The sequence below is a fragment of the Nycticebus coucang genome, chromosome 3, assembly GCF_027406575.1.
Source record: "Nycticebus coucang isolate mNycCou1 chromosome 3, mNycCou1.pri, whole genome shotgun sequence".
NCBI classification, from domain to species: domain Eukaryota; kingdom Metazoa; phylum Chordata; class Mammalia; order Primates; family Lorisidae; genus Nycticebus; species Nycticebus coucang.
In genome coordinates this window covers 105743723-105769650 of record NC_069782.1, presented here as the reverse complement: position 1 = coordinate 105769650, position 25928 = coordinate 105743723, and the positions used below count along the sequence as shown (strand labels likewise).

The 25928-nt window shown below is 40.5% G+C and overlaps 1 protein-coding gene across 3 annotated transcripts in view; it reads left to right on the top strand.

Annotated features, from left to right (window-relative positions):
* ARID5B (AT-rich interaction domain 5B) overlaps nucleotides 1–25928 on the top strand; it is a 188642-nt gene that overhangs the window by 123416 nt on the left and 39298 nt on the right. For 2 of the 3 annotated variants that reach the window (XM_053583496.1, XM_053583497.1), the window contains one exon: nucleotides 21590–21702. In XM_053583496.1, coding sequence (XP_053439471.1) covers nucleotides 21590–21702 — 113 coding nt within the window. Of the gene's footprint in view, nucleotides 1–19784; nucleotides 20172–21589; nucleotides 21703–25928 lie in introns of those variants that run through there. The other variant, XM_053583498.1, reaches the window with a different exon arrangement.

Genomic DNA, 25928 nt, shown 5'->3' with positions numbered 1-25928 from the left:
TTGACTTTTAATCTCCTAAAGCAAAATAACTTTCAACCCCGGATCCTGTATCCAGCTAAACTGAGTTTCATTTATGATGGAGAAATTAAATACTTTAATGACATTCATATGTTGAAGAAATTTGCCATAACCAAACCAGCTCTTCAGGATATTCTCAGACCTATCTTCCATAATGACCAGCCCAATCCTCTACCACAAAACTAAACTCACTCAGAAACTTTTGATCAAACTCCAACTTCCACAGTGGCGAAAGGATTAAAAATGTCCACTGGACTTTTGAAAAACTCGACACCCAAAATTTTACCAGACTTATCAATATTCTCCATTAATGTGAACGTCTTAAACTGTCCTCTAAAGAGGCACAGGTTAGCTGACTGGATACAAAAACTCAGGCCAGATATTTGCTGCATACAAGAGTCACATCTTACCTTAAAAGATAAATATAGACTCAGCACGAAAGGATGATTGTCGATATTTCAGGCAAATGGTAATCAGAAAAAAGCAGGTGTTGCAATTCTATTTGTAGACACAATAGGCTTTAAACCAACAAAACTAAGGAAGGATAAGAATGGTCACTTCATATTTGTTAAGGGTAATACTCAATATGATGAGATTTCAATTATTAATATCTGTTCACCCAACCAGAATACACCTCAATTTATAAGAGAAACTCTAACAGACATGAGCAACTTGATTTCCTCCAGCTCCATAATAGGCGGAGATTTCAACACTCCTTTGGCAGTGTTGGATAGATCCTCCAATAAGAAGCTGAGCAAAGAACTTTTATTTTATTTTATTTTATTTATTTATTTTTTATTAAATCATAGCTGTGTACATTAATGCGATCATGGGGGTTGGCAAAAAAATTTTAGATCTAAAACTAACCATCCAACATTTGGATTTAGCAGACATCTACAGAACATTTCATCCCAACAAAACTGAATACACATACTTCTCATCAGCCCACGGAACATACTCCAAAATCGATCACGTCTTAGGTCACAAGTCTAACCTCAGTAAATTTAAAGGAATAGGAATTATTTCTTGCATCTTCTCGGACCACCATGGAATAAAAGTTGAACTCAGTAACAACAGGAATCTGCATACTCATACAAAAACATGGAAGTTAAATAACCTTATGCTGAATGATAGCTGGGTCAGAGATGAGATTAAGAAGGAAATTGCCAAATTTTTGGAACAAAACGACAATGAAGACATGAATTATCAGAACCTGTGGGATACCGCAAAGGCAGTCCTAAGAGGGAAATTTATAGCACTGCAAGCCTTCCTCAAGAGAACAGAAAGAGAGGAAGTTAACTTAATGGGACATCTCAAGCAACTGGAAAAGGAAGACATTCCAACCCCAAACCCAGTAGAAGAAAAGAAATAACCAAAATTAGAGTAGAATTAAATGAAATTGAAAACAAAAGAATTATACAACAGATCAATAAATCAAAAAGTTGGTTTTTTGAAAAGGTCAATAAAATAGATAAACCTTTGGCTAACCTAACCAGGAAAAAAAGAGTAAAATCTCTAACCTCATCAATCAGAAACGACAAAGACAAAATAACAGTAGACTCCTCAGAAATTCAAAAAGTCCTTAATGAATGTTACAAGAAACATTATTCTCAGAAATATGAAAATCTGAAGGAAATTGACCAATACTTGGAAGCACATCACCTTCCAAGACTTAGCCAGAATCAGGTGGAAATGTTGAACAGGCCAATATCAAGTTCTGAAATAGCATCAACCATACAAAATGTCCCTAAAAAGAAAAGCCCGGGACCAGATGGCTTCACGTCACAATTCTACCAAACCTTTAAGAGGAACTAGTACCTATATTACTCAACCTGTTCCAAAAGGTAGAAAAAGAAGGAAGACTACCCAACACATTCTATGAAGCAAACATCACCTTGATCCCCAAACCAGGAAAAGACCCAACAAGAAAAGAAAATTATAGACCAATATCACTAATGAATATTGATGCAAAAATATTCAACAAGGTCCTAACAAACAGAATCCAGCAACACACCAAACAAATTATATGTCATGACCAAGTCGGTTTTATCCCAGGGTCTCAAGGCTGGTTCAATATCCATAAATCTGTAAGTATAATTCAGCACATAAACAAATGAAAAAACAAAGACCATATGATTCTCTCAATTGATGCAGAAAAAGCTTTTGATAATATCCAGCATCCCTTCATGATCAGAACACTTAAGAAAATTGGTATAGAAGGAACATTTCTTAAACTGATAGAGGCCATCTACAGCAAACCCACAGCCAATATCGTATTGAATGGAGTTAAATTGAAATCATTTCCACTCAGATCAGGAACCAGATGAGGCTCTTTAACATTGTAATGGAAGTTTTAGCCACCGCAATTAGGGAAGAAAAGGCGATCAAGGGTATCCATATAGGGTCAGAAGAGATCAAATTTTTGCTCTTCGCAGATGATATGATTGTATATCTGGAAACACCAGGGATTGTACTACAAAACTCTTAGAAGTGATCAAGGAATACAGCAGCATCTCAGGTTACAAAATCAACATTCATAAATCTGTAGCCTTTATATATACCAACAATAGTCAAGCTGAAAAACAGTTAAGGACTCTATTCCATTCACAGTAGTGCCAAAGAAGATGAAATATTTGGGACATTATCTAACAAAGGATGTGAAATATCTCTATAAAGAGAACTATGAAACTCTAAGAAAAGAAATAGCTGAAAATGTTAACAAATGGAAAAACATACCATACTCACGGCTGGGAACAATCAACATTGTTAAAATGTCCATACTACCCAAAGCAATATACAATTTTAATGAAATCCCTATTAAAGCTCCACTGTCATACTTTAAAGATCTTGGAAAAATAATACTTTGTTTTATATGGAATCAGAAAAAACCTCGACTAGCCAGGACATTTCTCAGAAATAAAAACAAAGCAGGAGGAATCACGCTACCAGACCTTAAACTATACAATAAATCGATAGTGATTAAAACAGCATGGTACTGGCACAAAAACAGAGAAGTAGATGTCTGGAACAGAATAGAGAACCAAGAGATGAATCCAGCTACTTACCATTATTTGATCTTTGACAAGCCTATTAAAAACATTCAGTGGGGAAAAGATTCCCTATTTAACAAATGGTGCTGGGTGAACTGGCTGGCAACCTGTAGAAGACTGAAACTGGACCCACACCTTTCACCATTAACTAAGATAGACTCTCACTGGATTAAAGATTTAAACTTAAGACATGAAACTAGAAGAGAGTGCAGGGAACACCCTTTAAGAAATCGGTCTGGGCAAGTATTTTATGAGGAGGACCCCCTGGGCAATTGAAGCAGCTTCAAAAATACACTACTGGGACCTGATCAAACTAAAAAGCGTCTGCACAGCCAAGAACACAGTAAGTAAAGAAAGCAAACAGCCCTCAGAATGGGAGAAGATATTTGCAGGTTATGTCTCCGACAAAGGTTTAATAACCAGAATCCACAGAGAACTCAAACGCATAAGCAAGAAAAGAACAAGTTAGCCGGGCATTGTGGCGGGTGCCTGTAGTCCCAGCTACTCGGGAGGCTGAGGCAAGAGAATCGCTTAAGCCCAGGAGTTGGAGGTTGCTGTGAGCTGTGTGAGGCCACGGCACTCTACCGAGGGCCATAAAATGAGACTCTGTCTCTACAAAAAAAAAAAGAAAAGAACAAGTGATCCCATCGCAGGCTGGGCAAGGGACTTGAAGAGAAACTTCTCTGAAGAAGACAGGCACACGGCCTACAGACATATGAAAAAATGCTCATCATCTTTAATCATCAGAGAAATGCAAATCAAAACTACCTTGAGATATCATCTAACTCCAGTAAGATTAGCCCATATCACAAAATCCGAAGACCAGAGATGTTGGCTTGGATGTGGAGAAAAGGGAACACTTCTACACTGCTGGTGGGAATGCAAATTAATGCATTCCTTTTGGAAAGACGTTTGGAGAACATTTAGAGGTCTAAAAATAGATCTGCCATTCAATCCTGTAATTCCTCTACTAGGCATATACCCAGAAGACCAAAAATCACATTATAACAAAGATATTTGTACCAGAATGTTTATTGCAACCCAATTCATAATTGCTAAGTCATGGAAAAAGCCCAAGTGCCCATGGATCCACGAATGGATTAATAAATTGTGGTATATGTACACCATGGAATATTATGCAGCCTTAAAGAAAGATGGAGACTTTACCTCTTTCATGTTTACATGGAAGGAGCTGGAACATATTCTTCTTAGTAAAGTATCCCAAGAATGGAAGAAAAAGTATCCAATGTACTCAGCCCTACTATGAGACTAATTTACGGCTTTCATATGAAAGCTATAACCCAGTTATAACCTAAGAATATGGGGAAGGGGAAGTGGGAAGGGAGGAGGATGGGCGGAGGGAGGGTGATTGGTGGGATTACACCTGCGGTGCATTTTACAAGGGTATGTGTGAAACTTAGTAAATGTAGAATGTAAATGTCTTAACCCAATAACTAAGAAAATGCCAGGAAGGCTATGTTCACCAGAGTGATGAAAATGTGTCAAACGGTCTATAAAACCAATGTGTGGTGCCCCATGATCACATTAATGTACACAGCTATGATTTAATAATTAAAAAAAGTAAAGTAAAATAAAATTATCCTACTAATAATGATGGCAGTAAAAAGCAATTGCTTCACTTACTATAACATCTTTGAACTGATTACTTAATATTAGTTAATTGCTATCCCAAAGAAATAAAAGAAATATTTTAAGCTTCTAAAACAATACAAATAAAATAAAATAGTGTGCTGGGCACCTCTGTCACATCCTTTCTCCCTCATAATCTTTCAAGATAGAGATATAATCCCTCTTGGACAAATGCGTAATGTCAGCCCCGGAGAGAGACAATGACTTGCCCAGGGTCCTATAGTTGCCTACCTTATAAAATGAATAAAGAGCTGCAGGCTCTCAAAGCCTGTGCCTTTTCTACTTCCTTGTGAAACTTGGGTATCTAGCAGTAATTTTACCAACTTCACCTAGTGTTGTGATAAGGAAAGAAAAGAAGAGGTTATCTTTTGTCAGAAGCAAAGGAGAGGGGCCATTTTACGTGGAGGGGATGGCTTTGGATGTTTAACTTCAGGATGGGGTCCTTTGCTGGTGAAGATAATCAAACCTAATGTCATCTGCAACCTCTGTGCATGCATGATTTCATAAAACTGGTGTAGCAGTTTATTATTATAAAATTAGTATAGCATAGAACAAACCTGGGACGCAGGCCAGATGAAATAGACAATGAATAGTTATATAAGGTTTTGGAAGCACATGTGGTGGAACACAAGCTCACTGTATCTTCTTCTCAATTGTCTGCTGTTTGTTAATGTTTCCTTTTCAACATGATTGCATCTCAGTTTAATAGCACTTGCCATCTCAGGCTTTACGGTGCCAGGCCTGACATAGTTACATCCCCTCTGTGCTAAAAATATTGCATGTATATATTCACCGCAGCCGACATGTTTAGCTAATGGGTTACTCAGGAGCTATGCGCTTATATAATTAAGTGATGTATGTAATTTTGTGTTAACACATTTGCAGTGTGTGTTTCCCTGGTGATTGCAATGCTTTCTTCTGTGTAAAGTGTGACATTTTAATTCCCGCTGAACAATTTCCCACCTTGATTCGCCTTGTTTTTGTGGCAGGGGATTATTTTGTAATCAAGATAAAAGCATTTATTTATGAAATTTCTAGACAGTCCCATTACTGGGAACTTTTAACTGCAGATCAATCTCCTATTTTATTGATCTTTGTTAAAAATCTTTATTGGAATTTAAATTTAATCTCTACATTATAGATTTGCCCAGAATTTCCTCTGCAAGGCACAATTTTTTAGGCAGCTTTGCAGAGATGGGGTTCCTTAAAAAAGTAATTCTCACCAGGCAGTCTGCCATCTTCCCCAGGGAAGTTTTTTTTCTCTGAAACGTTGCTGACTTTTGCCTGGTTAAAGGGCTTTTTAGAAAAGCCAGCATCCTAGGCTGGGTTTAAGGGTCAGTTCTGTGAGTCCTTTTCTGTGTGACAAGGCGGGTTTCTGTCAAGTATTTAGGTGGTTGACAATAGCTGGGTCTGAGAGGAATTGAAATGCAGGCATATGTATCTGTCTCTTACAAATGGTGGTGGAACCAAGAGAAGTACTGGAGCCAGGAGGGTGAACCACCAAGGACAGCCCATATTCCTTGCCTTCTTCAATGGTATTTATTTTCTCTAGTGGGATCAGCAGTCAGCGCAATTTAAAAAACATTTACCAGACTCTTATTAAGTAGCAGATGCCGATTTCCAAACATGAGAGAGTCATTTGTTCAGTAAACAATTATTGAACACCTACCATGAGCAAGACAGACATAATCTCTCTAGGGTCTGAGGACGGAGACAGAAACACAATTCCCATTGAGGGCGATGGGTGCGAGAACAGAAGCCTGCTTGATACAGAAGCTACAGACAGCGGTGTCCTCACCCAGCTGGAGATGAGGGAGAAGGAGGAAATCCATGGCTGGGGGCGCCATGGCCAATGTTAAGTAAGTGTTAGGGTAGGAGGAAGAAAAAGCCGGAAAAGGACGAGTATAGTCAGAGTATTGTCACACGAAACACTGTGATGTGCTTGGGACCCCTGCGGCATCATCACTGTTGCAAGGTGAGGAAGAAACTCCACAGCGAGGTAGACCGTGGTCCATTTCTTCTTGCTTCCAGAGGTCCTGCGTTCCCAAAGCCATTTCTCACCCCGAAGAGGGCTCCCGACTCGCCCTGAGTAAAGCAAGCAGGTGGCAGACCTTGACACCTAGCGAGAGCACTGTCCTGATGCCTTCGCAAGCTTTGCTCTTAGTCCCTTAAACTTGGGGATGAGCAGACAGCTGGGAGTGTGGTGTGCAGACATCTTGCCAGAAGGACCTACGGTCCCTGCGCTCCAAGTGAGCTTTCTCGGTTGTGTGTGTTGGCATTTGAACACTGTGGGGATGTCCTTGTGAGCTCCCGTTTGATTTTATTAACTGCAGTTCCTTGGAAAATGTGTCTCAGTAACATGATCTGTGGATGACAGAGGTCGCCCTGCAGAGACCCCAGTGGAGGTGCTCAGCGCCCATTGAAAAGCCATCTACTGCCAAGACCCTGCTGCCATCTCTCTCGGCCAGCAGAGGCCAGGCTGTCCCAGCTCTGCTGCTTGCTGTGTGACTTTGGGTGAATGGCAGGCTCTCTGGGCCTCCCTTTTCTGACGTATTAGAAACAGGGTTTGGTCTGGCTGGTGCCTTAAGTTCCTCTTAAGCTGCAGAATTCCATCATTATATAAATAACTCGAATGAAGAATCCTACTGTCATCACATCTGTGGATCTGCTAACTCCTAGCAGTGGTCTTTGATTCCAAATCTGTTTGAAAAGCCAAGAACCACGTTCCACAATTCATGCCGCGTCATGACTCTCTGGCTTTGTGTTTTAGCAGGGCGTCTACACTAGCCTTGAATCTAGATTCTATTTTTTTAAGATACAAAGAGAATCATTAAGCCTTTGACTATTTCTGGAATATATGGCAGCATGGATCAGGTAATCCATATTACTAGCAATGTCACAGAGGCTGTCACCTGGAAGCTCTGTCTTATGTTTCCAGGCCCTGCCTCTCTCACCCCCACCCCCCACCCACCACTTCCCTAAGCCCTCAGGCTATGGTTAATAATGTCAAAAGAATGTTTTAAAACTGTTCTTCTGTTGATTCCAAAGAGTCAAAGCCCTCACGTGGTTGAAGTCCTGGGCTAAAAGTCGAATCCTAAATTTAATTCCAGCCTTGATGACTGTCTTACTGCTGTATTTTCTCACCATTTAGCAATGTTTTCAGTTTTCCCATCTGCAAAATAGGCATGAGATGCCTCACTCCACAGAAGTACTTGCGAGCAGCTCTGTTGTACCCGACGATTAGCATTATATTGGGGCAGAATATCATTTTTCATTCCCTAATAGGAATTAAACAAAAGCCCTTTGAGTACGCACCTTGTGTAAACACCCTGTGCTTAAAAGCAAATGAATTTCAGAGGTCAGCAAATACCTACTCCCCCCACTTCTTTATTATTTTTTTTTTAAAGCAAAACAAAGCTAACTAGGGAATTCATTTCGGAATAAAAAGACATGAAAGAAAGGGTATTTCAGCTTGCACAATAGTACAAAGAAGAACAAGAATCGTCATGTTTTGCTAAAGAACTCCCAGCTGTTTAATTTTATAGTAAAATTGCTTTAAGAACTTTGCTAATTCAAAGGCAAAAATCAAACAACTGTTGTTGCAAAACTGAAGCTCCACGTGTGAGGAGTAAAGCCAAGTTGAGATTCATCTGTCCCTAAAATCATACTAAAAATACAGAGCATTTTTGTTAATGCTAGCTGGAGGAGTGGCTTTTATCTAAAAAGAAGACACATAAAAGAGAGAAATGGTACATTTACTGGTAATAAGATAAAAAAGAGTTTATGTTCTCATGGACTTTACCCAGCTTCTCCTCCAGCTTTTTCTTAAGCTCCTCAGTCTGTTTTAATACCAGGTTTGTTTGCTTTTGGGGGACGGGCCTGTTAGGCAGGAAATTGTTGAAAGGCATTCAGCAGAAATTTTAAATGGTGTTCTGAAAAAGTAAAATTAAGTACCAAATTGGGTAACTGATTATTAAATTTGGAGTTGAGAATTTTATAAAATTTTATTTTTAGAGAATATGGAAAGAGAAATTCTGTACCTACACTTGGTTCTGTAAATTCCATGTTTCCATATGTTGCCTATTGTCAGAAACAAACGTTTCTTCCTTTTTTTTTCTTTAAAAAAAAAAGCAGTTTTTCTTCCATATTAGGGAATTATTCAGACTTCTTTCCTTGGTTCCTATAATTCCAAACCCATTGGAACATCAGTCTATTTTTGGTTATGAAGAAACTTTCAAAATGTGAGCATGATTTTTTTTAAGGTCTTAAATCTCATAAAAATCAATTTGCCATATAAATATATATACATATATATGTATACGTATATGTGTATGTATATACACACACACATAATATATGTATGTATACACATACACATACACACACACACACACACACAGATATATAGCAGCTATGGTTGTAAATATAGTGAAGTCATTGTGTTCCAGATAGATAAAGTTCTAATTTCCATATTACAAGCCCCACCCCCTCCCACGCCCCACCCCCCTCTCCACATAGGAGGGTTGCAAAATGTAGAATCTAAAACATATAAAACAACATAAGGTTGTGATTTGTGGCTGTTTCCATCCATGAGAATGTTCTTACCTGCATCTGATTAAACTCTTGTTAGTTTCTGGGTTTTTATGGTCATCCCACGCCATCACATAGTTTCACCGCAAGAGGGCAATGGAGAGTTTGCTTTCAGCTAACAAAGCTAGAAATGGTTTTAATATCAGCTAAGTGTTTTAACTTGCTAAGGATTTATTTCTTTCCGATTGCCACACATGCAGCCTCTGAGTTTCCACTAACAGCGAATAATAATCCAAATAAAGTTCTTCTGAGGGAAAATATAGACAGACCAGTGCAGACAAGAGCTTTTGCCCAAATAAGGATCCCTTTTGTGGAGACCCCATGTGTTAGATAACCATCAACTGACAGTTGGCCATGAGTTAATAATGTTGGATGCTGAAATATGCATACCATGTGCTATAAAAGAGTTTGTAGGACAAAGAAAAATACTTCTATAGTTAGATATCAGAAACATACCAGAGGTGTACAGACTGCTTCACTGGATGTAGGTCGAACCTGCCAAATAATTTCATATTATAAACATCATACAGTAGAATGTATAATATTCATTGAATGTTTTGTTGATGCTGCAGAGATTTTGGTCTTAATTTTTCTGCATGTTACTGCCTTCATTGTGATAGCAACTCTTGCCTTCTAAGAAAAGAAAATATTTTCTAAGCTCATTTCCACTGCCACCATTGCTGTTCTTTTATTTTCACAACGCGATTTAACCAGGTGGGTGTGTAGCCCTCTGACTGGCATGTAGTGTTTAGAGGGCAGTGAATGTCTAGTTATGTGGCTGTGTTGCTGCTGCTGCAGGGATCAAGAAGTGAGGGGTTGGGTAGAATCAGCTTTGATTTCAACTACTGTGACAGGGGTTTGGGAGAATGGGACATTGGGCCAGCTGCGGATTGGACAGCCACTTTATCAGAGTGATGCCTCAGGGTCTCTTGGTGCTAAGAATGACCGTGGAAAGAATGTGTCTCTTCCCTTGTCCCCAGAGTTCAAACTATTTTGTTCTGTTCAGATTTTTCTGGGCTTCATTGGAATGCCTGTCTTCAATGAACATTCTTACTTTTTATCATGTAAAAACATGGGACCAAGGAGGCTACACCCTTACATTTAGGCCTTACCTACCTCTCCTTGCTTACTTTCAGGTGAACTCTCCAAAAACAGAAAAATACAGTCAACTATTAACAATTTGTGATTAAGAAGCTCCTAATTCCAACTAGCCCAAATCACTCAATTCCATTCTCTGTCATTTGATTTGCAGAGGATGATGAAAATGGCTTGCATTTACACCCAACCCGTGCTGGTGGCAGGAGAGAATAAGTCCTGAAGTAAATACAGGCCCTTTTTCTCCTTCTTTCTGTCATTGTCTCTCTGTCTTTTCTCCAGTCTGTTGCCCAGGCTTGACATGTGCTTTGCCATCTTCGTTAAGGAAGTTAATGAAATAACATCTTCTTCAGGGCTACTTAGTAGCCTTAAGTCAATGATTACCAGATTGGAATTTTACAGCAGAGGAAAGAACTCAGCTTCGGCAGGATTTTCAGACACTCACATCTCTATGTGACCATCCTCCCTTAACAGTGAATAAAATTCTAAATTGTATTGAAACTTTCAATTGTGATTCTTGCCGATTACCCTAGCTTCAGATGTTAATCCTATTTTGCCTGCTCCTTAACACATATTTCCAAGAACATAGCTATAATCATAACATTGAATTATTGACTAAACCAACATCGCCCAAGAGAAAGATAATGCGAGCCACATGTAATTTAAAGTATTCTAATAACCACATTTTAAAAGGTAAGAAGAAACATGTGGACTTCATTTTAATAATATATTTTATTTAATCTAGTATATCCAAAATATTATCATTTCAATATGTAATCAATATAAAATGTTATTAATGAGATCTTTTACTTTTATTTCGTAGTAAGTCTTAGAAACCGGTATATATTTTTATGCTGTGGCACATTTCAATTTGGACTTGCCATACGGTATTCCCAGCACTCAGCAGATACATGTGGTGACTGTAACGGGTAGAGCAGCTCTAAAGTGTTACCGGTCGTACCTTATTCTGAAAAAAAATTCGAAGTTCTAACCTCTTCTATGTTCATGGTTAGACTTAGCTTAGGGTTTTGGATGGTAACTGTTGTTTCTCTAGAGCGCGACAAATTCGCATTACAATTAACTGAGTTCTCTGGCTTGCTCTGCAAGACTATAATCATCTGTTCTTAGTTAATGTGTCACCAGGTATAACATTATGGACTTGTCACTATCCCTCCACTCTCACTCCAGGTTCCTTTCTCCTTTCCTTTTGGCCCCTCACCCCATCCTGCTCCAATATGTTCATTCTTCTGTGCAATCTGGGACTGTGTTGGTACCACAGAAAAGTTTTTAAAGTCATTTTTCAGTATCTTGGTGGCTCCTATACCTCCACGACCAGGAGGGTACTTTCTCGGAAATGGTACTGGTGCCTCAGGGGGGAGGGAGAGGGGGAGAGGAATTTACATGAACAAGGGAAAATGTCTCAGAATCTCAGACAACCAAGACTAGGCACCTTTCTATTTTTAAGTGAGAGATTTCATCCTACTTCTTAAATTATATTTTCTGAAAGGTAGAAGAACCACAGAGACAGTGAAAAATCCCCTTTTGGTATGAATTCCTTTTTGGATCTTCTTAAAAAGAAATTGGGAGCTTATTAATTGACGACTTTTTACTTTTTCTTTTCTCTTATATGTATGTGTTTTAAATACTGAAATGTATCTCAGAACATATTTATCCAAGTCTGTAATAAATTAAATATCACCATGCTAATTCACACACACACACACACACACAAAAAAAAAAAAAAAAAAAAAAAAAAACACAAAACCCTTCTTATTTTACTTATTTCCAAGTGGGGAATGTTTTCTTTAGAGATGTAGCCAATCAATTATCTTCAACGTTGAAAGTGGAATATCTCATTTCCAAACCTGGAGAAATGGCTGAGCAAGAATGTTCTGTTTATATGAGAGTTTAAAAACTGTTCTGATATTTACTGTTCCTTGTAAGGATCTTCAATACAAAAATGTAGCTTTCACTTCTGTGCTGTCATGTTCAATAGTAACACCACAGAACGTATCAATCATAGACTAGAATGAGTGGGTTTATTGATTGTAACAGAAAGAAAAAAAAAGAGGTAGAGAAAGAGACAAAAAGTGTAATTTTCTATGTGTAAGAGGTTCTGTCTTTATAAAACCTTCAGAAATTGCGGAAATCAAAAAGTCCTTTAAAAGCATTTCCAGAATAGACCTTAAAAAAGAGAGATAATTATCTTGGAATTGTTTTCTTTTTTTTTCAGTAGTGCCCATAAATGTTTATTGACTACATAAGGCAGCCAACAGGTAAAACATCAAAGCACAACATGATCGGTGCTGTGATAGATGCATATTTAAAAACCGAAATCTCAGAATGCATGCTCCTTGTCACTGCCACACCACTGGTCGTACCTGACCCAGAGAAAGGAGCTGACACTCTCTGCTGAATGATGGAAAGAAGGAAGGGGGAGAGGTGGGAAGGGAGGGAGGTGGGGAGGGACCAAGAGAGGGAGGGAAGAGAAGTTGGGAAAGCTTTTTGGGAAAGAAACCCACAAGCAGAGAGTATCAGAACACAGAGGCAGATGTTAGGAGGACAAACTTGGCTGAGGTCCTTCCAAGCAGAGGAAATATTCTGTGCCAAGATGCAGAGAGAAGGGAAGGTTTAGGAACAGCAGAGAGTTTGATAAGGTTAGAACAAGGGAGAGAATGGTCAGATGTGAGCCTGGAGAGGCAGGTGGGGGGGTGGGGGTGCGGACAGACCACACAGGGGCCCCAGGCAGTGTTTTTCTTCTTCGCCAGTACCTGGACAGCCCACCCTAGGTACCAGTCCGAGTACTCCAGTACCACCTTAAGCACTTCACATAAAGGACTTCAGTTAATCTTCACAACAGCTCTGTGGCTTCAGTTCTGTTATCACCCCCATGTAACAGAGGTGACAGTCACCTGGTTTGTGTAAATGGCAGAGACAGGATTCAAATTTAGCCAGATCACATCCCAGGTCTATCACTTCAACCTGTATCACAGAGTCTCTACCCCAGGGTCCCTAATCGGGAACACGGACCCAGGAACCAGGCTGCACAGCAGGAGGTGATGGGGCCAGGAGCAAGGGAGCAAATCTTCATCTGTGTTTACAGCCACTGCCCATCACTCACAGAGGTGACAGGGCAGGAGCATGGGAATTGTATTCTTACATAGTATCATACTAAGAAAGACTAAATATGTGTTTTGTAGTAGTTTTCAAAAAATGGACATAGGCACTATTCCAAAATTCTTAGAAAAAAATGCATGGGATAGCATTGAAACACGTGCTCATTCTGACTGTCATAGCTTGTGACCTGATCTTCTTCTTTGAGAGAGGGGCCTGGAGGTGGCTAGTGGAGACCTGGCATCTGGAGAGATGAGTAATAGGAGAAAGGAGTTCTCAGGTAAATGTGAAAATGGAAGTTTGAGCCACGATGGCATTTTTTAGAGTCTACTTTTGGTTTTGTGGGATTTGTGACTTCATGACAAGATGTTGTAGCTGGGAGGTGGTAGGGGGATCAGAGTTAGCACCAGATGGCACTGCTACCCTAACCTTAAGGACTAAGCTCTGTCCTTAGGTTTCTGCACTTCACTGATGGCTCTTCACAGAGTATGCGAAATTCTAAGTAAGGCAAAGGAGTCTTCCCAGTCCTCAGGGACACCTAGGCCTCAGTCCTGTCTTTGCTGTGGTTTACCTGTACAAAGCCCAGTATTCCAAAGATGAATAAGCTTTCGTAACACAGCTCCATGTACACATCATACCACCACCCCCTCACAATTCCTGAATGGGACCCTCCACTGAGAATGGTTTCCACAGGTGGATGTTGTGGGCAGCCAAAACAGACAAGAGGGAAGCTGAGAGTTTGAAAGTTCTGGCATGGATTTCGATCTCTTTTCCTATTTCCAGAATTCTAACCTTAAGGAGCCAATCCTCTGAAACCTCAGAATCTCTCCTCACTCCACACCTGGACTCAGCTCCAGATTTCCCCTTTATTCCTCAAGAGGTAGTGACAAGCGTCTGTATAACCCCTTTCTTCATTGCCAGTGACCTTGTGGACAACCCTCGTATACAGACTTCTAGAATATTTTTGTATTACTTTGGAATTCACTATATCATTTCAGAAGAATATATAAATAACATTTGGTCGTTTAAATTTCTCTCCCCCCTCAAGGAGGAGGAGGAACAAAGACAGAAATCCACCCATCACTGCAGGTAAAGCCTGACTATAAAAGAGGTTTGCTTGTCTTGTTTTCGTGGCAAGAAGGCATAGAGTTGGGTGCTTTCCAACCAATCAGCAATGCAGATGAGGTAGCAAGTCCTTCTCTATGGGATGGGGGAGGGAGGTAGAAGTCAAGTAATCTGTGTTTTTAAGTGTTTCTGAGAAATGAAGACCTCCAGGGCACAGAGAGAAGGTGGATCAGGAAATAGCTATGCAAATCGCATGCCTATGAAATGACTAAAATTTTGATTGGAGGATTAACAATTGCTTCAGCATTCACAAGTATGAAACAAGAGTGAGTAAGACTGTGCATGTTTGGGAAGGGATTACAAGAGTGTTTACTTACATGGTCTGTTGAGCAGTCAATGAAGTCCACGGCTGTTTTGGACTTAAAACTCCCCAAGTAGTCCAGGTATGACCAAGGCAGTAAATACATTTCACTCTCATTAGCAATCCTGGGGAATCTTAGAGACTTGGGCGAAGAAGTGAAGTGATGGCCCTCATCTAAAGCCAGCTTCATTTTTCACCTTGTAACAATACAACTGCTCACCCTTTTAGGAGGTAACATGGGAGCCTGGATTCTATGAGAGCACACGCTAAATTGTAGTTGTGGTTCAGATGACCTTGAGTGGCTTGGGCTAAAGCAAACTTGGAAACCCAAAGCCCAGGTCTTCACACAGCCAGAAGGATGAGTATAATTATCTGAGGGGCACATCCTGTGTTGTTGTTCCAGGCTCTGTGGTCTTGGTGGCAGTGGAACCATAAGGCATTTAAATCTGGCTCTGGTGTCTGGGCTCCACACTCTGGGCTCATTTTCTTAATGCCTTTACTTGAGAAGAAAAATTTCTCTTCATAGAGAACTGTCAGAATAATTACCAAATAATAACACTTTAACAGCATTGTTTCACCACATCTATTGTTTAAAATACATCATTTAAGTTTGAATGTCCCACAAGATTGAGGGAGGTGAGCTTGTTAATGGGCCTGTTGTTCATATTCAGACAATATGATTGTTTCTCAAACATTTCTGGTGGGTGTGGAAGGCTGTTTATAGGGAAACAGAATAAAAATAAACTCAAATATTCTTAAAGCATTATATATAGTATGATCAGTGCTTTGTGAATCCGTAGATTCAATCAATTAACTGGAAGTCAAGTGCCCAGGGGTTCTCTACAGGATATAACTTGATTTAAAATAATAATGTTGGGAAATCAACTATGAATTATTAAGTTAAAAATATTAGCTTTAAGTTAAAGCCAAAATGAGGGCTGAGAGCTTCTCGTTTTCTTCCTGCCCCCAACTATTTGAAAACTGAAATTCTGTAAGAGATTATCTGTGAAATGCCTTTCTTTTATTACACCCATAAATTTTAGGAGTGGCTTTGATCAAGCCTTCTGCCATTCTTGGTTTCTAAGTCTTTTACTTATACGTTAATAACTTTAAAAACACTCATCCTATTTTTGTTGTAGTGAAAGAGGAAGTTTCTAAATAGTCAAGAGGGAAACATTGAAAATAGAACACAGTAAATGATAACTAAATTAGGGTAGGGTTTTTTTTTTTTTTTTTTTTTTCCAGAAAGAGCCATGCTCCATGCTGAAACTTGCCAGAGTATTTTGAGATTATTGTCTCCAAAGAAAATGTACCGGAGAATGGAGATCCTCAGAGGACAGGCATTACAGAAATGCAAAGTATTATCAGTAATGCGTACTATACATAGAACAGTGTTTGTCTGTGTCTAATGCTTCAATCAGTGGAGTTTTGTTTTCTGGCTCGTGTTTAAAACACACACAACTTGCAAATCAAATGAGTTAACGCTCTGTCGGCTTCCTCTAGACATTGACCCCTGGGGTCAAACTCTTAGAAAAATTATGCCTGGTTTTCCATCTCCTGATTCCAGTCTCCACCAGCAAGCCCTATCTCTGAGTGGAAGCTCACAAAGAATTTCTCGAGAGTTGGCAAAAAACCCTCTCTGCAGAATGGGAAGAAAGAGTTGTTAACTGATGAGTCAATCCAGCTTTTATAGCAGTTTATCTATCTTCACGGTGTTTCCAAGAGCACAAATGCTATTAAAAAAAGAGAGAGAGAGAGAGAGACGGTCATGACAGGAAGAACACAGTAGAAAAATAACAGGAACATTTAAGCCAAAAGCAATTGACTTTGCCAGTAACTGGTTACATTTCCTTTGTTTTATTATTATTATTGCAAGAGTTGGGGTTGACAAGAAAGTTTCCCACACCTGCACTGCTCTGCCACATAACTTGTCTGAACCCATGGTGAAATAAATACATAAATATGAATGTTTGCAACTCTGAGCTTCTACTCCTTTCAGGAAAATAAACTTGTTTTGCTATATTGTCAAGAAAATAGGCTATAATTCATTAATATTTGAAGGAATTTTAAAAAGAAAAGAACAAACATGGTGAGATGTCAAAGTGCCCTAGAATCTGGGATTAACACCTATAGAAATAGCCATGACTTCACAAAGGTGAATACTTATTAATTTCTTGGCACTGAGGAAGAGGAACAGATGGGCAGTGAGGAAAGATTTTCTTTAAAACCATAGAGATCGGATGGCACCTGTGGCTCAGTGAGTAGGGTGCCAGCCCCATATACTGAGGGTGGAGGGTTCAAACCCCACCCCAGCCAAACAAAAAAAAATAGCCAGGCGTTGTGGCGGGCGCCTGTAGTCCCAGCTACTCAGGAGGCTGAGGCAAGAGAATCACCTAAGCCCAGGAGCTGGAGGTTGCTGTGAGTTGTGATGCCACGGCACTCTACCGAGGGCAACCAAGTGAGACTCTATCTCAAAAACAAACAAACAAACAAAAAAACCCCAATAAAACCATAGAGATCTCTCACTGATGGGGCAGCAGAGTGAGTGGCCCAGTGGAAGGCGGATAATGGCCTACTCTGACCAAGTTTTAGTGGCTTTAGTGGAAGTCCTGTCACCTACTGCTGAGTCAGGTAGACTACTGGGGACCCAGCTTTCTGGCAAGTGTGTCACATGTAGTTTGCTGCCTGGGATGGGCTGCAGCCCCTTCATGCTGTGGGTGTTAGAGAGTGTTTTCATTCGGGGAGAGCTCCCTGCTTGCTGCCAGCCCAAGTTACTGTGAACATCTTGTTACAAGGCTGAGTGTATGTGTGTCTGTTAGAGAGAAGTTGCAAAGTAGGAGCTCTCCCTGAAGTCCAGTTGCCTGGGTTGGGTCCTCCTGCTATCAGTAACCTGCTGTTTGCATGGAGACAAGTAATTTCATCTCTATCTCAGTTTCCTGGTCTGTAAAATGGAGATAACAATTGTGCCTTCCTCTTTGCCTTGTGAGTTTTCTGTGCTATTGTATGCATCGGGACAGTGAATGACACAGAGGAAGTGCTCTGAAAGCATTAGCTACTGTTATTATTTATGTATAATATTGAAAATAGTCATGCCAAGAGCATTTACTGAATCTTTGATGAGCCAGGCCAGTGGATTATACACACACACATAAAAGTAAGAGAGCATTTATCACTTTAGTATTTTTTAAAAGCAGAACTAACTGGTAGCAGGCATGCTATTGGCTAAGAACACTGCTGGCTTCTCAGGAGACTTTGTTGAGAGAAATCGGTCTCACCTAAAGCACCAGAGCTGGTCAAAGTCTGGAGTCCTGGGGTTTTGTTGTGTCAGGAGGTGCACAGCCCTGAGCTTTCAAGGACAGCATAAGTATAGGTCCCTCCAGGGTGTCTGGAAGGAGGTGCGGTTGTTTCTTATGTAAAAAAGCGAAAGTCTAGAGCCTCACCTCACCCCTGACCAGTACTACACAATAATGCATTTGTTTTCACTACCTGGCCCAGTGAATGATTTATTTTCAAGACCCCTAGAGGAAAAATACGATCTGACTTGGGAGCCAGAATTTTTGCTATCCCCAAAAAGCCAGTCCCTCGGTGCCAAAGCTTCACCTGGGGTGTTATGATTCCAAAAGGTCTCTAATCATATTACAGCCCTGCCTGCTCCAGTCCCACTGAGACTGCTAACACTTGTGCTCTTCAGGCACTTGTGTGTTGCCTGGGGACAAGATTCCAGCCCAATTGAGAAGCCAGATGCAAAGCTTAGCTATCTTTGGGTGCCAAACACCTTAGGTTTACCATCTCCATGCCCAGTGCAAACTCAAGTCGCTTGTTTATGTTCCAAAAACATACTGTAAGTAAGACAGGTGAATGCAGTTTCACAGGTGTCCAGTGTGACACGTGTGCCCTGTGGTCAGGTTGGCGGGTTCCAGGAAGGAGGAATATATAGGTATATTTATTTCCATGAGTCATTTATTCATTCATCGAATTCATATTACCCAATGATGCCTCCAGGGTGTTGCACTGGGGCAGATGAGAGATGAGTCCCACACCATCTTGCCCGTAAGGATTCTCCAGTCTAGTATAATTACATGCCAAAAACACAGCTAAAGTACTAGGAGTACAGTGGTATGTTCCATGAGAGAAAGACAGAATAAAAATATTCAGAGGGGAGACTAAAAGAGGCCCTTGACTTTGAGTCTTGAGTTACTGGAGGGATTTGCCTAAACCATACCTGAAATAGACCCTGTACTTGCTTTAGGAAGAACAAAGGTCTTTTTCTCTTGATCCAGTCCCATTTAGAGTTTACGTTTGTGTAACCAGAATATTAGGTGCTAGTCTGTTCTAAAATTGTAATTCTCAGAATCTGCTGGGAGAGGAGGAGGTTTACTTCTCTGGATTCTGAAAACAGCTCAAAGAGGGGAGAAAATAGACCGGGTTTGGAGATGACTTCTCTCGTTGGTTCCTGGAACCTTGGCCTTTATTTAAAAACAGCATGTTCAATACAAGTTCTATCGAAAAGGCCTTTGGGATTTTAGTTTTTCTGGAAATAAATGCCGGTTAGGGCTAAGTGCTTTTCACCAAAAGGCTAGGAAGGGAAGATCATAGGAACAAGTCTTAGGACAGAGGTGGTATCGCTTTGTTTTCTTTTAATGAAATGCCTCAGCCCTGCTCCCCCACCTTCTGTTTGTTTCTGTAGCTTTCTGCTATTATTTTGATAAGGGACAGGAAAGTACATCCTTCCCTCTCAGTCATTAAAGTCTTAGCGCTTGGGTCAGTTGTGGAAACTACTTCTGTGCTACACAAAGTCTTCTAAACAAAATAGTCCACGCCCTGGCTCCAGGCTGTGGACTGTGTCAGATTCATGGAACGTGGCAGCGTGCTCTGACAGGGGAGCAAGAGGTCAGGATCCACAAAACAGGACGGATGAAATCACCAACCCCGTGCTGCGCAGGGAGGTGGAGGGAGCAGAGCCCTCCCTGCCAGTCTGGCAACTTGCAGAGTCCTGGGGCGCATCCCACACACTCCGTGCGAGTCACTGCCGTGTGTTTACATGAGTAATGGAGCTGCCGGGGGAGGGGAGTTGTAAGCAGAGCGCTGAGCCTTGCAGCTCTCATTCGGAGGGACGCTGACAGCCACACCGAGTGCAGACTTCCAGGGATGTGGCCGGGGAGCAGTCACATGCCGTAGCTTTCATGAGCACAGACATCCGTCAGGCAGATGTGTGTCGACTGGAATGGGTAATCACTCCTTTCGCTTTGCTTGATTTTGTTTGTGAGCTTGTTAAAACCTTTGGTAGTTCCTGGCTTTCTTCTGGGATGGACTTTGAGACCAGTGTTAAAGGGAATATGAGAAGACAGTGGGTTTGGGAAAGGGAGAGCCTAAGCCCTGAAGCCACTTTTTCAAACTTTTGCCTCTCGAAGAGTGTATAAAGTATACAGGGCAGCTGTGCTCTACCGAGCTCTTACAGACAGTAAAACTGTTATCCAGAGTAGAGAATCAGATGAGTGGGATTAATTGTGTTTGTAAAATGAGGGCAATGTAGGATGTCCTAAAACCACTGGTTCACTGCGTGACATAAATGAGGATTAAAAACAAATGAACAGGGTATGTGTGTTTCAGATTTGATATTGTCAGAATCATCCCTTAACTCACAGAAAGTGTCCGTACCTTGGACGGACTGAAAAAAATTCTTTAGGGTATAATTTTACTTGTTTGGAATTGTTTGAGGGCTGGCAGGTGAGTTGCTTAGTTTTCATTTTGCCAGACTTGGGTGAGTGATGAAGTTAAATGTGAAAGCTAATGCCCGCCTGACCGTCACAGCTCTCAATAAACAGCAGCTTTTCCCCTTCCTTCTGTGTAGATCTTAAAGGGAACCGAGTTCTACTTCCAGGATGAAATGTAACTGATTTGTATCTTGTCTACAGCTTTTAAAAAGCCTGACCCCAATGGCAGGCCGATCTGGTGGAAGTTATTTTAAAATAACCCTCAAGATCTTCATAAAGTTACATTGAAAAGGAAAAGAAAGCCTGCTGATTTAAATGCTTCTGCCAGATTTGTTGAGATTTGAAACATGCTGGTCGCAATATTATTAGTAAATACATGTAATAATATTTTCCAGAGTGTTGCTGTGAATGCCTCTTCTCTGCAGCTATCTCTGTTTATCCGTATGATGATGTGAGAAAATGCTCCCCAGCAAACACTTTCAAAGAGAGATGTTTACAAATGTTACGTTACTGTGATACTATAATGGGCTGGCATATCACTTAGGTTTCTGAAAACAAGATACAAAACAAACAAAGAATGATCTCAAAGCCTGGTTCAAGATTGTTGTTCAGCCCAAAATGCTTCTTTATTTAAGGGGGAAGGACGTTTTTCTTATCATCATCTTTTAGAGCTAAGGGCTTTATTTTACTTGTATTCATTAGACATTTTAAAGTGTGATGGATTAGCTTTGGGAAACATGTCCAAAAGTGTGTAGTCTACCAAGATGCAACCCTTCTGGAGAAGAGACGCACGTAATGAAAAGGCTGCCGTAGACATGCACATTTCTCTGAAAACAATGAGAAGGGACCACTGTAGTAAGATTCTTGGTCTTTAATAAAAGGAAACTCATGCAAATGAAAATGCCTATCAATTGTTCTCTGTTTGTTTTCAGCGCCAAATCTTAAAGGCAGACCACGCAAAAAGAAAGCATGCCCACAAAGAAGAGATTCATTCAGTGGTGTTAAAGATTCCAACAATAATTCTGATGGCAAAGCCGTTGTCAAGGTACAGTCATCCACTCTCACCCCGTGGCATTCCTTTTGCTGCATCTTTTTATTTGTCCTTTCCCCCTTTATTTCTCAGCTCTGTGTCTTGCTGGCAGTTTTCAATTCAGAATCTGACTTTGGTATTCAGAGCTTTTGAGGCTCCAGGCAGTGTCTGTTGCCGCCACCTCCCCTCCTTCCTGTTGCTGGGGGGTTGGGCGGAAGGTAAGCATTTTGATTAGTCAACAGAAAGACTTCCCACCTCCCCGTTTGGCCTGTTAGGTAAAGGACAGATGATTAAGCACCTACGTCACTGAGGCTGAGATTTCATAGTGGGTGACACAATGACATAGTTTACTCTGCTTGTATCAAAAATAGACCAGCTGAACCATCCTCTTTATGAATGTGTGCATCTAAATGTGTTTCAGAGATTAACAGAGGATGAAATTAGAAATGGCTAGAATTAATCTTTTTAGTCGTGTATTTTTGAAAGTCACCTCTAATTTCATTAGAGTAAATTTAAAGATACATAGCAATACATTTATTTGTATGCATAGACCAGAAAGGACTTAGTATGCTTTTTAAAGATCTCTATTAATGCAGAAGGAAAGTACAAATTCTAGACTGTTTTTCAAGGCCCAGGCTTAGGCTTTTGCCTGAGCATTCTTTGGAATCTTGAAAGTGCATGCCTGAAATGCTTAGCACCATGAAGGGTGAAGTATCGCTTCATATTTTTAGACTTATCTTTTTGACTTTTGTGGACATAGGTCAAATTTCCATGGTTCCATTTACTGTACTGAGGTGTTGTTTTCGTGCCAAAGACAGCAATAGTCCCTTTAGGACCTGAATTGAAGACCAGATTTAGACTGATACCGGTTTCCAGATCCAAGAACTGAACTTTTGAACATTGCATTTAGAAGAGTCTGATGTAGAAAAAAATGAATTCGGTTCTACGTAGACAGTCTACTATTTGTCTGTCATGTTTTCCATCCTGTTTCCAGGGAAATGAAGTAAATCCTAGACCTCGATATTCTAAAAATCTTATCTTTAAGTGTTATTGTTTTGCCAGGAATTTCTGAGGACTTTTGTTTAGAGTTTCTTTATGCTTCTAAGATTCCAAAAGGTTAAAAAGAACTCAACCCTTAGAAATGTGTATTTTCCATTTTCTGGATCAAAACAAATCCATCTTTCCCTGAAGTTATTTTTATTCTACATGTTGAACCTTCTTTAAATCCACATGGATACCATGAATGACATTTTATTGTAAGTTGGACATCTCAGCCCTAGAACTACCTATCTAGGATGTCAGCAGGAACAGCTCATTTCCTTAGAGTTTGCAAGTCCCTGGAAGACACTATAGAGCTAGAAGGTTTTAGGATATAACACGGAGCTAAGCTTGAGCTGCCCATGCCTTATGTTGGCGCCCTGCCCGTACTTCTAGGATGACATCATGCGTTTACTCCAGTATATTCTGTACCTGAGCCCAGCAGGATGAAACTCCTTCCCATGTCCTTTGGAGTCTCTACCAAGATATGCCCCTGGGAATTTTACAAAACTCATGCAGTTGATCTGAAAGAACAGAACCTCCAGTGTTACCCTCCAGGACAGCAGTTTAGAACTCACACTCAAGCTCACAAAACTGAGAACAGGCGCCTGCTCTACAGATGGGCTATATTTCATGTTCACTGACTTATCCTTCTTAGGAGGGATAGAAGTCAAACCTGTGTTTTCTGAGTGAACCCTTCACCCCACCCCACGTGGGTGCTGCCACTCTGAATCTATGAGGAGACAGACTATCCTTCCAGTGCTGGTTCTCAGTGGTAAATGGGTGAGGGTCCTGCTGCGGTCAGCTTCTGGGGACAAGGCTAAGGCTCAGCTACTGTCAGTGTCTTGGATTATAGTCCTGCCTGGGCACCTTCCAGTGAGGCTGGGGAGACCGTTTCAACTAGAAGAAGAAGACGGGCAGAGATGAAGTATGGCGGCTTGTCTGTTGGTATCAAGAGACAGGTGTAAAATCCCTACGGAATGAACAAGCCACATCTGGGACCAACACAGCCATGATGAAGGCATTTGTCTCTTTACCTGGTCTTTTCCTATGAAAGCTACAGAAGAGATTATAAAGCTTTGACTCTCTGATTATTTACTGACCTGGAAGCCGGTTTTAGAGGATGATGAACTGTTTGACTTTATGACCAAAAGCCCTTCGACTGTTTTTTTCAAAAGTGCCTCAAACAGACCATTTCTAACTATGGACAAGCACCAGCTTCCTACAGCTATACAGAGCAAGGCTCTTAGAGTAGGACCCACTGGGTTGTTGTGTTCATGACTAGAAAAACAAGCCAAGTAATTTGCCTGTCACCATCAAAATGTTGCATTCTTTCAAAGAGAACACAAAAACTAGTTTTGCAAGACTATTGTCCGAGGGAGGGAGAAAAAGTTTCGTAGCCTCCCAAAGACAGCAAAAGTCACATGAGAGGAAACTACCAGTTCTCTGAAGACATTCTGAATGTGGCCAGCCCAAATCTTGCCACTTCCCTGGGATCATCTTAAAGCAGCAGAGCCCAGGCCCAGGCCTGTGCATAGAGTGATCGATGCCAGAGAAGTCTCCTTGGCCTACGTCTCTAGGAGACTTGATACTCAACTTATCAATATGAAAAGCCTACATTGATAGAAGGAAATAAATGATTTCTTGTATTCTGGAAGCATTTTCCAAAGGCCAGAGTGTTTAACAAGTGGTTTATATTCTAAAAGAAAGCAAAAACAAGAGGTGTGCAGTATCTCCATTTCAATCACAGATATACTTTCAATGTTTCACAAATATGACAAAATTATTTTCAAAGTTTTTCCTCAGATTAATGCTTCTTAGAACTGTCCACGGGGATTATCCTTCTTGCTTTACTGGGGAAGAAACTGAGGGTCACTTAAGCAAGTTGGTGACCAAACCAAAATTAGAACTCTGGCTTTTTTACTTCTGGGTCAGCACACTTAATGCCCCGGTTGAAGGCCGGGTTAGTTATAACTCAATCCCGTGGAAGGACATGGTTAATATCAAATATATGGTGGTTCACTGAGAACATTAAATGTTTAGTCTTCGATTAGTACTTTCTCAATCGTTTTGGAAACCCCAAAGATTTTAGTGAAGGCAAAAGGTGTACTACATTCAGGTCAGAAAAAACAAATCTGATAGTTACCTGTCACCATCAAAAGTTGGGCTTTCTTTTATTTATTTATTTATTTATTTATTGTTGGGGATTCATTGAGGGTACAATAAGCCAGGTTACACTGATTGCATTTGTTAGGTAAAGTCCTATTTCCATTAACACTTGCAGTCTACTTCATTCAGTAGCTTGACATACTGAGAATGTTTTGGGTAAACGTATAAAAAAAAAAAAAAAAGAAAAATTACCAAGGAACTTGACTTGTTCCTACCCAGCAACAGAATAATAGCCTAAAAAGGTCATGTGTGTTAATTGAAAAAAAAAAAAAAATTGTACAAAACCAGTACAAAAAAGGAAGCTTCTGTTCACTTGTTCACTTCTTAGCAAGTACCTGGCTTCCCAGGAGCAGTGTCCTGGGAGACCTACTGAGATTCAGGACGGAGTTTAGTAGGTGGCAGCTTGGCTTTACCTGCAGCCTTTGCGATGAAGCAGGGAGGCTCAGTTACTTTGGGTCTGGAGTGTGTGTCTCCTCTGGGCTTTTCCTTCTGTTTCTGGGTATTTCTATACCAGTGAGGCAGAGGGTTAAGTAATAGTCCAGACACTGAGGAAGAAATACTTCATATTCTCTTGACAGTGGTGCATCTGACCCAATCATATGGATAATTGGCCCATTATCACACAGAGTTAAGACTCCACATGTGTAATCCACAAACTATGTACCCTTCTTGTACAAGATTGGGTTTTGGAGAGGAGCAACCCCAAGCTCTAAACCCAGAGGTCTGCTCCTCTTGACCCACATGACGAGATATACGACCTCACTGAGCTTCAATTTCCTCGACTGTAAAATGGGCCTAAATATCTCCTTTTTACAATTCTTAAGAATATTTGAAAGACTTTGTGAAGCCCACACAGCTCCCTGTCTCGCTCCTTGTAGGACCTCAGTTGATCATGATTTCTTTCCCTTTGCTCAACACACAGTAGAAGGAGTGGAGCTCTTTGACACTTTGGAAACCATCTAGTTTTATCTTTTACTTTTCATTTCATAAATCACATTTCTAAGCAGTAGGTTTTGCAATGCCTAGTTATAAGA